At 44.7% G+C, this 12901-nt stretch overlaps 1 protein-coding gene across 8 annotated transcripts in view; it reads right to left on the bottom strand.

Annotated features, from left to right (window-relative positions):
* Positions 1 to 851: 851 nt before the first annotated feature.
* The window catches only part of REEP1 (receptor accessory protein 1), a 71110-nt gene continuing 59060 nt past the window's right edge, over positions 852 to 12901 (bottom strand). For 4 of the 8 annotated variants that reach the window (XM_075148480.1, XM_075148483.1, XM_075148486.1 and 1 more), the window contains one exon: positions 7299 to 12168. Coding sequence is in view for 6 of the 8 variants with exons in the window: in XM_075148483.1 (XP_075004584.1) it covers positions 12155 to 12168 (14 nt within the window). In the remaining 2 variants the exon portion in view is untranslated. Of the gene's footprint in view, positions 4770 to 7298; positions 12169 to 12901 lie in introns of those variants that run through there. The other 4 variants (XM_075148489.1, XM_075148487.1, XM_075148484.1 and 1 more) reach the window with 2 other exon arrangements.

The raw sequence follows: 12901 nt of genomic DNA, 5'->3' as shown, positions 1-12901 counted from the left end.
TCTTGAGCTACAATTTGTATTTTACTTGGCACGGGTCAAGCTGGTCATCTACGTGTTCTGATGTCTGTTGGTTTCCTGTGATTGTGTGTAACGTGGGTGAATACAGTCTAAACATCATTAAAAGTGAATAATTCAACATATTTAAACTTAAAATTTTTAAAAGAAACATGTTTAAATAACTCCAGGATATATTTTGCTGTGTCCATACTTATTGGTAGCTCACTGAATGGAGTCTCCTTGGGCAAGGGGAGAAAGGAGAGCCGGCTCCGTTTCAGTATCCTTGCCTGTCACGGTACCAGATAAACTGTTGCCATGTCTCCATGCTAGAGAGCATAGAAAAACAACAGTGTTTCATGGCTACATGCAGCTTTTATAACTGATTTAAAAATGTATTAGCCACCAAATTTCATTACAGGACTCATGTTTTGTATCCTGTGTTGGTTTTTGAGGAGTAGAACATATTCCTTGGGTCCTACACTACATCCTCAAGCAGTCAACGCTGAGTATTGGTTTTATTCTTTCTTTAAGCCTAATTATACCTCACATTGCATATCTCTGATCACGTGTATATACGGAATAAAAGCAAAGATTTATTACAGGGTCCTTCTGGAGCGTACCGTGCAGCTCGTCTCCAGTTTCGCCAAGGGCTAGATTGGAGGTTTTCTTTACAAAGCTGATATTCCAGCAAGCATATGAAAAGCAGTTGCTTCTAGCAGTAGCTTCAAAATGTTCACTAATAATTAACCCATTATTAAGCAGGTAGTCCCTGGTTATCAGCTCCAGAGCCACCTGTATAGCAAGAGATGGTTTGCTGTACAAGGCTGTAGTGTTTCAATGAATTCACTAGTTACTCAGAGTGTTCAGTAGCTGTATTTTTTTTTCCAGTTCATAATACAGAAAGAAGTTCTGAAGGACATGCAGCACTTGGTGAATACATCTATATACAGTCAGCCAGAATTGAGATAAAAATAATACAGTGATCAAAGTAATTATTCTGGCCTGCCAGATACATTGAACAGACTAAAGACGTTTTCTTCTTTTTTTTTTCTTTTTTTTTTAAAGAAAAGATTAAGACTTTATTCAAGATGTATATCAAGCAGTATAACAAAATCAGCAAAACATCAACCTTTGGAATACTGTTGTAATGGCCATCCTTGTGAGGCATTAAGTGTACTATTTCATCACAGGTCTTTTCTACCGATCACAAGAAAGAAATCACACGAAGGGCACAATTATGATCCTTAAAAAGTTTGTCTAAACGCAAATCCCAACGTAGTGTTCTCTGCTATTTCAAATATGGTGCTAGATGCAAAACGGGTACCCGAAACAAACGGCAAAAAGGAGACTGTGATTAACAAGCATTCGGTCACAAGTACAAGGGTTTCATCGCTACATGAGAACACTCGGAGAGCAGTCAGAGGCAGCAGGTTGTTTACATGAGGCTAAGGAGCATCGTATCTCTCCAAGCAGCTTTCTCCCTCTCAATAGGAATAAATAACCCGATTCTCCTTTCCTTCTGTGCTGGGTTTGCACTTAGATAATTTAGATTAGCGTGGGATTAATTCCAAGGTGACAGCGATACACACAAAGTCTGTCTTGTCTATATTTGATGTGATCCTGATTCAGCAACTGGCGACCGCTGTAACTGCGCTGACACTGGCCCCTGCAACAAGAAAGGAGGCACGGAGGACTGCGCTGACCTGCTCAAGCTTAGTCTCTTCATAATTGAGGTGAATTTATGGTAGATGGGTGAGGTAATTCACAGGCCCATTTACCATGGACCATCTTCAGCTGCAGTTCCCTTGAACTGCAAGAATAATGCATGTTTCACTTGAGCCTTGCGCTGGCTAAAGGCTGTATTTTCTAGGGCTGGCCTGTTCCTTTCAGAGTTACGCTCTCCTGGCCATCTCTGAGAAGTCAGGAGGAGCCTGCCTGCCCTGCAGGACTGATTGCAGAGGCCAGCTGCCTGAAAGGCCCCTACAGCCGGGCTTTTCTTCCTTAAGCCAAATCTGTTGCTAGTTTAAACCATCAGCTTTAAGATTGCTTGCTTTTAGGAGGAGTCATCTGCAAGCGGTTAGCCGGCTTGCGCCCTCCGAGCCTGAGCCGGGAGGAAGCTGAGAATTGCTCCCATCAACACGCCCCTGAGAAGCCACCATCCACGTGTCCTCTCTTCGCTCAAGTCCTGCAAACTCTCCTTTGCCAGGAGGGGTCAGCATCAGCGCAGGAAGGCGACTCGCCGAATCGGGCTCGTTCCTTGGCAGAGGCTCAAGAGAAAAGCTGCAACGAAAGACTTCATGTCTACTTCATGTCTGGTCTTTATTCTGAATGAATGCAAGCAGCCGAAGAGTGAAATGACAGACTTGGGGCAACACCTGTAAACAACCTGTGTGGGGGAGACGAGGAATCAAAAGCAAATGACCGTTCTCTCCTGTATACAGAACACTACAGCACTAAGTGTACGTGGTTAGGCATTCACATTTCTTGTCTAGCTATACACAAATATACAGCTCGGTTGATAAATTAATACGTTTTTGCCAGAGATATGAAAAGGTTTATTTTTCTCATTTATACAGTGAACGTTTTGAGAGATATAAGGCAACTCCCTTGTCAACAATTTCACCTCAGCACTTAAGAAATGCTAAACAGTCAAGTTTACAGTAAAACAGCAGATTAGACGCACATTTAATAATTTTAGTGAGAATCAATACAGTGTGTCTGAGAATAGAATTTGTCAGATGTTATGTAGCTCTATGTTGTTGGGTTTTTTTGGCATAACTGAGTGCAAACTTGTCAGCTGCTTTTTTATCTTATGGCAGCCCACTGCAGAGCAAGGAAACACAGCTTGCTTGCAACAGGGTTTTATTTTCTGCTAACACTGCAGGCAGTTTTTCTATTTCTTTTTAATGTTTGCCAAAAGAAATCAAATAAACTCTAAAGCTGCTTAAAAATAAAACACACAAGCTTAGCTCCTCAAAGCTTTTGCTGAGTATCTTCCAAGGACTGACTCCTCTGTAACTGCTATTTAGTCAGGTTTTTCAATTACTTTCTGAAGACTTTTTCCTTCTTACCCATTGCAAAATACGATTGAATTAGCACATGTAAAGGAAATAAAATTCTCAGGCAATGAGGCCAAATATTGTGGCAGACACAGGAAATACCTGCTTGCTTTTTCCACTTCCTAGCCAGGTCAGATAAACATTTGTGCGTGCACATAATTTATTTCTCTCTTCCCCACATATGTAGGAAGCTCTGGGGGAAACCTCAGGGATCCATCAGACAGGGACAGCTGGGATATCGATGCATAGCCGGCAGAGAAAAGGTTTCAAAGGCCACTTCAGATTTGTCTCCGAGCCTGATACACTCCAGCCGGCTGTTGGCATCCTGGACTGCTGCACCTGAACTAGATTAACAGTACTGTTTATCATCAAGCCCGTGTACTGATCCGTTAGTGATGGCACGTTCTACATAATGCTAAATGTTCTTCTAGTCTATGCGACGGGTCCAAGAGCAAACACAAAGGGCCACGTAATTAACTTATGTGTGAATCTTCACATGCTCAACACTTACAAGAGACACCAACTTGAAGCACAAATACACAAACCCTACCACGTCTTCCTCTTCTTTTATATTTCTCATTTATATATGGATACAAATACACCACTCCATCTGGTTCTTGTGGTTCTAACCAAACTCCATGCTACAGGTGAAACTCCAGGCTTCAAAAAGCAGCTCAGACCCAGCGCCCTGCTCTGCTCGTGCAAGTAAACCAGCAGCACCTCACCAGGAAAGCAGAGCGCTGGGACTGACCCTGTGGCAGGCAGGGGAGAAAGGGGAGTTTTCCCCTGGAAGTGCGTCACTAAAGTGATTCTATGTTCTGTCGCTGCAGCTAGTACAAGCCTGGCTTGCTCACACTTTAAAACTGGCAGTAGAACCTTTGCCGCAGGCAATACGGCCTAGTTCTTCTAGCCACCATCGTTTTCCACACAATACTCTCCTGGCTCAGGCTGATCAAAATTAAGACTCCCCCTTCATTACATCATTGAAACCGTGTATTTTCTCTCGCACGTCTCTTCCTCGTCCTCTGTAAGTGGTTCTGTCTCTATGGCTTTTAGCACAATGATTTTCTCAGAATAAATGTGATTTACTTGCAGAAAGAGAAACAGAGTTGCAGTTCAGCTTTCGGTAATGAATCCTGGACATATTGTACAGTCAAAGTACTTTGACATTTGTTACATCATTCAGAGTCTTGAGGAGGAAGGGAGGAAAGAGAAATCCATGGCTTCTGCAAATCCACTTCATTAATGATAAAGCCATAAATAAATACACTGTCAATGTATCATCATGAGTAATTGATTATTTTTGTTTCCGCTGTGCATTCACAGAGCTAGAGCTATGCAGACACAAACGAGAATTGTAAATGTACAGCCTTACAGGATTAGCGTGAGTGGGTGTACACTCTGCAAACGAAACAAGGACTCTTAACCTGCAGGTGTCTGCCAGACTGTCCTACCCACGTCACGGACAAACGCGAGAAGCATAACAGAAGGATACAGAGAGAGGAGAGAGAAAGGCCATGTCTACAACGCTGTACATCAAAGCACATCCATCCCACTGCTGTTTCCTACATTATTAATGAGTAGCTCTTTAAGGCAGAAGAGAGACATTCTGTGGATCTTGGTGCTATTGGCTCATTGCACTCACATTGTTTCAGTGGCAGAGGACGAGGTACTTTTCTTCCTGAAGCGAGGTCTAAGGGTCCTAGGCGGTGCCTGCAGAAAAGCAAGAGAAAACTTCAGTGGCATAATAGGAAATGTTTTTTCTTTCCTTAAAACTCACCCATCTTTATGGCACCTGTGACAATGATCCTGCTCCAGGCATGAAGTAATGGAGAAGCAGATCTTGGCCCTGAAGATCATTAATGAATGACCAGCTGAAGACTAACCCCTTTAAGAAACCCCTTATAGTCCTTTACCCAGGTTACACCAACACCTTCCCCTCCGGCGCTTGGTTAGAGGTGTGGCTAAAGATTGCTAATTACATAACCGTCAAAGGAGCCAGGACAAATTGGTGCCATTTACAGCAGCTCTTGGATCAAGAGAGCAAACTGCTGGCAGAAAGCCAGCTCTGGTGTCTCCCAGCCCACCCTGCAACGTTCAACCCAGCCACAGCCCCTCTGAGGGTACATCTTGTTGGGGCATTACAAAGCTGAAGGGGTCCCCAAGGTGGAACACACTGAGCCTGTCATTCTCACAAGGCAGAGCTTTTTTAAAAGATCAGCCCCTCGCTTGGGAGACAGGCCAGACACAATCCGTTGAAATTCTTTTAGAAGCCAACTATTGCAATTCTGCCTTGCAGCCAACTGATGCAGAGAGATTTAAAAAGGAGCCCTGAATGCCCAGGAGGAGCCAGACCAACTCCATGAAACTGGTTTACTGTGATTAACCCCATTCTCCAGATTGAGGCAGAAATTAGTTAGACTAGCAAACAAAAACAAAAAAAACCAAACCTAATCTGCAGTGCATACTTCTCTCAGTAGAGCTTTGGCGTAGCATTGTCTTGCGAGCTTCACAAAAAGAAATGGTTACCAGATGTTGTGGAGGAGCACAAATTCTCAGTGTGGAGCCCTGTCATAAAATCATGTAACACTGCAAGGCCTGGTAAGCTCTTCGACTCCATTTACATAAATATCCAAAGTTTTATTTTCTTTAACAGCATCAACCTATTTACCTGTAAGACTACGACAGGGTCTTACCATTCATAAGTGAGGACTTTGTCATTTCTATTTTATAGGACTTTCCAACCCAAGATCATGCTGTGCTTCCACATTCCTGTGATGCAACAAGGTATAAATATTCATATAGATAAGGAACTGCAGTGCAGCAAGGTTTTGTTTAGACGACTTCTAAATCTCCATCTCTTCCAGCTTGCCCATAAACCAAGGTCGTTTTTCCCAGAGATGGGATTAATCCAACACCCCACCCCATCTTCCAAGCCTGAAATTTTACCCCAAGTCCCCACTGTGCATCCCCAAAAGCACAACAGAGCTGGATGGGACAGCTGCATCCAGAAAGGCACAGCTGGAGGAGAAAAGCTGAGGAAGAAAGCTGCTGTGCGTGGCAGGCAGGGATCCCACACCACCCCAGACTCCGTAGCCTCTGGCTCAGAGTCGCTATCTGTAAACCAGGAGCTCGGGGACACAGCCTGACAACCACAGCAGTATCTCCTGCAGCTTGGGAGAAACCTGCTCTTTGGGAAGCCAGACGGCTCTTAAAGCAAAACAGCCATTAACTGCACAGTAGAGACTCTTAAATCAGGAATGAATAGCTCTGCCTCCTCTGGGAGGCCACTTGACAGCTCTCAGAGAAGCTACAGAGGCTGCACCTTTCCACAGTAAGAACAGAGCAGCCCAGCTTTTGGTGAGATCCTCCCAAAGATAGGACGACCCACCACAAGATCACACAACTGCTTACCAAACCACATTGCTCCAGCTCCCTCACACTGAGCCAAGGGGAGGGTGGAACAAACCCAGCTCCCCCATGGTGGAGATCTCCCGGCTCAGATCTGAGAGCTGCTGGCTTCATCCCCCCTGCCCAGATCTGGAAGGAGTCTTTGCCTACAGCATCTCCCATGGAGGTTTTATTTCCTCCACAACAAAATGTTGCTAAAATTGCTTTTGGCAAACCGCAGTGTGAGAACTGCGTCTCCTTTAGTTCTTTTGTTTCCATGAAGCAACTTAAAGCATATTTGTTAATACAGTGCCTGATTCAAAAACCTATCGAAGTCATGAAGGAAGAACTGCTGCTGGTTTTGGTGGGGTTTGGCTAGGTGTGAACTCAAGCGAGAGGGACTGTGAGCACTCTGGCTGTGGGTGCTTGCTGTTCTCACCATAACTATCCTGCCTTCGGGGTGAGAATATATTTTCCTCTACAGACATGAAAAACCAACTAGCAGTTGATATCCAAATCCTCTCATCCAAATACCTCCACATTAGCACATGGTTTAGAGCTAGATACAAGTTTTGCAATTCAGATCCAACTCTGTACCCCCTATAACTGTTATCTCCACAGGCACCAATTCAGACTTCTTTCAGGAAATCCACACATGCAGAAAAGCGAGTGAACCCATAGCAAGACCCACCCCTGAAAGACCAGAAATGTATTATTTGGACTCAGTGTTTTTAGACCAGAGAGAGATGCTCATTCAGTTGAAGCTTCAAGGAACGTCATGGAAGGAGGAGCCTTGACAACATGGAAGTACCTCAAGGGGTTGATGCTTCTTTTTGGGCCTTTTGTTCATGGATGCAGAATCCAATGAATAGTTCTCTTCATCATCTGAGAACACAGAGCCTTTTGTTTCACAGTTTGCCTCAGGTGGCTTTTCATACTTATTGTCCACACCTATTTAACACGGCCATTTACAGTCTAAACGTGAAGACAAAGGATGAGGAAATCAGTGATGGTTTGATTCACACTCTGCCAAATGCCACATCAGTGCAAAGCCATGCATCTTCCAGGGATTAATAGACAGATGGTTCACACATCACACTCTAATCACAGCAGCTGTGGGGTTAGAAATCAAAAGGCTTTTGTTTATGAAGCCATTATAAGCTCTATTTGGATTATTTTACATAGAATTGAGACTAAATTCACAGCCTCTGATGTTCTGAAGGTTGACTCTACAAGAGATTTTTTTTTGTTTGGCTCAGGGATAAATAAAATAGTTGATTTCTTGAATCGCTGATTCCATCCATAATTCCTGCATCTACTGCTTGCAGAAGGAGTGTCCTCTAGAAGACACCAAATGAGTGTTGAAGCCCTCTCGACAGTATGGAGAGAGCTGCCTGGGACGCAGAAATATGAAGCACAGCAGCACTAATTGACTTGAAGCTGAGAGGGCTCAAGCCAAGCACCCAGCCTGAGATCCACTGAAGTTAGCCAAAAGCTTTAACAGGATTGAATGGACCCTCAGCTAGTGGGTGTGTTGCTGCAAGACCAGAGTGAGGAAAAGTCCCTCTCCTGTCACTCTGGAGTAAATCATAGAATCATAGAATAGTTTGGATTGGAAGGGACCTTTAAAGGTCATCTAGTCCAACCCCCCTGCCATGGGCAGGGACATCTTCAACTAGATCAGGTGGCTCAGAGCCAACCTGACCTTGGACGTTTCCAGGGATGAGGCATCTACCACCTCTCTGGGCAACCTGTGCCAGTGTTTCACCACCCTCATTGTAAAAAATTTCTTCCTTCTATCTAGTCTAAATCTACCCTCTTTTAGTTTAAAACCATTTCCCCTTGCCCTGTCACAATACACCCTACTAAAAAAGTTTGTCCTCATCTTTCTTATAAGCCCCCTTTAAGTACTGAAAGGCTGTAATAAGGTCTCCCCCAAGCCTTCTGTTCTCCAGGCTGAACAACCCCAACTCTCTCAGCCTTTCTTCATAGGAGAGGCGTTCCACCCCCTGATCATTTTTGTGGCCCTCCTCTGGGAGGAGAATCTTATGGAGCATTAACTCCACTAATGGATCTGAAGTCAGATTATGGCCCCATGATTACAGACCACTAAGGTCTGCTTGGTGGTTCTTAACCTTGTAACTTACGGTAAGATCTTTGTGGGACTGGTCATGTTGCACAACACAATCCATTTGCTGCCTTAAATCCAGACAGTGAAGCAAGATGGTATTTTTAATGGCCAGTCCGAAGCAAGAGGTACAGCAAAAGACACCCAGAGTGACCAAGCTTTCTGCATCTCCACAGACAATTTCTAATCAGCAGGGCTGGAGCTTTCTTTGTTTGACTGATAGTTAGGCTTTTTTCATTCTGAAACACGTCAGGAGTGGAAGTGTTTGCTGTTTAGACGGCATTAACCACAAGTACTGGCCCTGTACTTAGACTGCTGTATAAACATACATAGAAATAACGCTCTTTGCTTCTTGCCTCAGCCTGACTCTGCTGGACCAAAGGCTAAAACCCAAAGACTAAAACCAAAGACGATTCTTAAATGTCTAACACTTATTAATCCATTTAGATCCTTAAAGCACAAAAGAACTGAATTCTCCAACAGCTCTTTTAGTTGGGTAACGGAGAGACAAAGGGGAAGTGATTTGGCTACAGCAACACCACAAATCATGAGCAGGTCACTGGGGCTCTCTCTGGTGCCAAATTCAAGTCGGCAGCTAAACGCTTCCAGCCCCTGCGTTCAGCCCACAGGATGCGGCTGCTGCTCAGGAGAGCGGTGCACACCATCCTCTGGCCACTGACCCGGTGTTTCTACCCTTTTATCACCATTTGCATGGGCAGGCTGGAAGTCACCACCACAGGTTTCCGGGAAGAGCCGGAAGTCAACTTTTTCCCAGCTGTACTGAAAATGCTGATAAGTCACATTGCAGAGAGGCCCAGGATGAAGCTGAATTGTTTTTTTTCTATATATGATTGTGGTGTTAAGACTACACTGTGGGGAGAATTAAATGTTCTCTAGACCACATGGCAAATCAGTCCAGGAACATTTTATTTTAATTACTATTTTATCCTTCCACTTGGGATGTGAGATATTCAGGAGGCACCTAGTTTAGGTCATGTTGGATGTGGGAGTTGGTCCTTGTGCCTCTCTAAGCCAAAGAAGAAATTTGGTTTAAATGCTGTTTGTTCAGAGCTTGAGCAAAGCCTGAACCAAACATGCCCAAATCTGAAGCTTGGAGGCTAAGCACTGCCCCCAACACCAATTCATGTGACTGCTCCCAGCTGCCCTCTTCCCCAGAGGTCCCTCAGATGTGGCCTGCAGGCTGGCCCAACACCACACCCCCAGCCACGTGCTGCTGCGAGGAGACAACGGCTTTGCCCAGGAAAAAGAGGACTTCAAAGGGGACAGGACGGAGGGATGGAGAACAAGAATTAGAGCATTCAGTGACCACTGCGGAGACGCTGGCTGCTGAAGCTGAGAGCGTACAGGATTAGGCAAATGTGCCCTGCTCCCTTTCTCCTACAGCCAGCCGTTCCGCTGCAAAAGGAGACAGAAGGAACTGTCAGCTCTGATAACACTCCCAGGAATCCCATGTTTTTCTAGCATATGTTGCTTTCTCTGATATTATTCTCTCTCTTGAATTGGGTGCTGGGCGAAAAAGATATCCAGGCAGCTCTGCCACCTGCATCATCTCTGTGACAGGCACAGCAGAGGCAGTCTCCTGCAGGCTCTTCTATTCTCCCCATCATCTCCCCATTATATCCATGTCCTGGAGATGCTTCCATGAAGATCAAGATCAGCCTCCAAGCTGGCACATACTGCTTTGACCCCCGCAGCAGAGAGGTCTGTGAAGTCCTCTGAAAGTTGGGCTGAGGCCCTCTCCTCCCCTGCTCCATCTCATTGTGAATGAGGCACTGAAAACCAGCCAAATGAGGACCAGTTTTGCTTCAGCCTCACTGAACTGGAAAAGGGAAGAAGCAGGTCTATCCCAGGTCTATCCACTACAATTCTGACCATTGACGAGAGCAGGTCTGGAATACACAGGGCACTTTTTTTAAGAACTGGAGCAAGAAGGGAGGATTCCCTGCCCCTCCTGCCTCGGGAAGGACATCTGTATTGTGCACAATCCCAACCTCGTATTGATCTGGGGTTCCAGACTTTGTCCCACGTTTGTAGAAGCATTACGCTCTTGTGGGACTGAAGGCAACTCACCTCCGAAGGGCCGCTGCTGCATGAGTGCCAAGTCTGAAGTTGTTTTTTTTGTGAATAGAGTGATGACAGGATAAAAAAATACTTTTCCTACATGAAGGGAGTGAGTCCTCTGCAGGAGAAAATGTAAAGTAGGGGATTAACCAGAATAATAAGCACACGTGAGGCATTAGTGAGAAAAGAGATGGAGGCTTAAAGTGAATGGATGGGTTCTGGGACACCAGGGTTTGTTTCTGGAGAAGGCTTAGACCGAGGAGCAAAACATGTTGTCAGGGCTGGCACAGGCTTCTCGAGGACAGCACTTGGCCTCGGGTGACCTCCTGTGTGTTTCTAAGAGCTTTGGGATCTGAGGCTGTGGGACCTCAGGCCACTATCAGATGTCCCCAAAGTGGCAGAGCCAGCAGCGTGTGCTGCTCCAGGGAAGCAGCTGACAGCCCCAGGGACCTGTCACAGCCAGGAGGTGGCTGCATAAAAGCATGGACCATACATCAGATGTCTCCCCCGGCTCTCTCGTCTTTGGGAGACTCTCACTCCCCATCTCAGAGCGGGCTGTGTTTCGGGTGTCTCCACCTCTCACATTTATGGCTCGACACCTTTGTGTGGAGGGGCAGAATCGCTACAGAAACAGGAAATCGGCTGGTGTGCCAGGGCTAAAGCTGCTGCCGCAAACGTCTTTTCAGTATCCAGACCAGATTACACTCCTCTCTTCACTAAGGCAAGACAGAATCTGACTGTAAACTTCCTTCCCCTAAGGAAAGGGACCCCTTAATTCCAGTTCCTATCATCCTATCCTAATCCCTTCAAAGTGAACCAATACAACCAGCACACTGCGTGGGAAGCCCTGAAACTGGGCATATTCCAAGTTAAAGTAGCCAGGGTTGGGATCTAAGCTATTAAATGCACGGCAGGGAACAACGCAGCACGGACAAGGGAATGTAGGCCAGACCGTCGTCACCTTTAATCTCTGTGATTTTACATGGGCTAAAAAATCTCACGTGGAAAACTCTTTCTACAGCAACAAATGGGATTCAGTAGCAGGCTGTTTTTTCAGCAATTGCTTTGATTCAGGCTCTGATCTATGCTGCTGTTTAAATCCAGAGTAACTTCTATGGATTTTCATGAGTACAACAGAGGTCAGGGCCTGGCCCACTCTAATTACAGAGGAGCAAAGGACTTTGATCTAGATCCTCTGAAAAATTTGGACACTTAAATACAGTTACAGTGAGAATCAAGCACCCCAATACCTTTGAGAGAAGCTGGACCCCCCTTATTTTCCCAGGCAATACTTCTTTCTCCTGTCACTGTAATTCTTCGGGAGCAATGGGAAAAACCACAGTCACAGACTACACGAACCAGGAGCAAGGTATTGTATTATTGTAATGGAAGATAAAGTCACTCCAGTGCTAAGCCTTTCCAGGGGATAATTCATATAAGGAGGTTTGCACACCACTTAATAAGAGCAAGAGAGCAGATATTTATTATATGATGGCGATCAGCTTCTTTTCCCTGTAAGAAAGACAAATTTGCCATCATTTCCAAAAGACAATGACCCAAGTCATGTACTTCCCCAACAGATTTCATTGCCAAACGAAGAAGTTAGGAGCAACCAACTCCACCAGCACACAATGCCCAGGAGCCACAAAACAGAGGCAGACATCCTTTCCAAAGCCGAAGTCAAGTGCAACCAAAGCAAACAAGTCTAATCACACCAACAAAGTCATCGTTAATGAAAACACATCCCACAAATGATTAAGTTGTTAAGTGCTAGTCTATTCCAAACACCTCAGAAGAAAACTCATGCAATCTGTAACACTTACATCAGAGTCCCATAATATTTACATAGAGAAAAGGAAAGAATAAACTGTTAGGGGAAAACATTTGGGTGTAGAGGGGGAAGGAACATTGTTTCAGAGTACAGAAATCTTCATCTTCGCTTTCATAATATCTGTGGTTCAACCGGAGTTTGTTAAACAACAATGAATGTTTTAACTTTCTGTTGCTAAAATGCAAATATAATTAAAGAACCTACTGATTTTCTATGAAAATTTTTCCTTCCCTGAAATAACCAAAATAACTATGAAAGTATTTTTAAATACCCAGAGAAACTCCCAAATTGCCATTCAGAGGTAGTGTTGCAAAGTGATGCAAAGCATAGCTGTAAAAATTTGATTCAACATTTAGTAAAGGGAAGTTTTAAGGAACAAAATGCCTAGAGCAATGGAAAGTTGTCGTTTGTTCT

The sequence above is a fragment of the Calonectris borealis genome, chromosome 4, assembly GCF_964195595.1.
Source record: "Calonectris borealis chromosome 4, bCalBor7.hap1.2, whole genome shotgun sequence".
NCBI lineage: Eukaryota > Metazoa > Chordata > Aves > Procellariiformes > Procellariidae > Calonectris > Calonectris borealis.
This window is presented reverse-complemented; position numbering and strand designations above follow the sequence as displayed.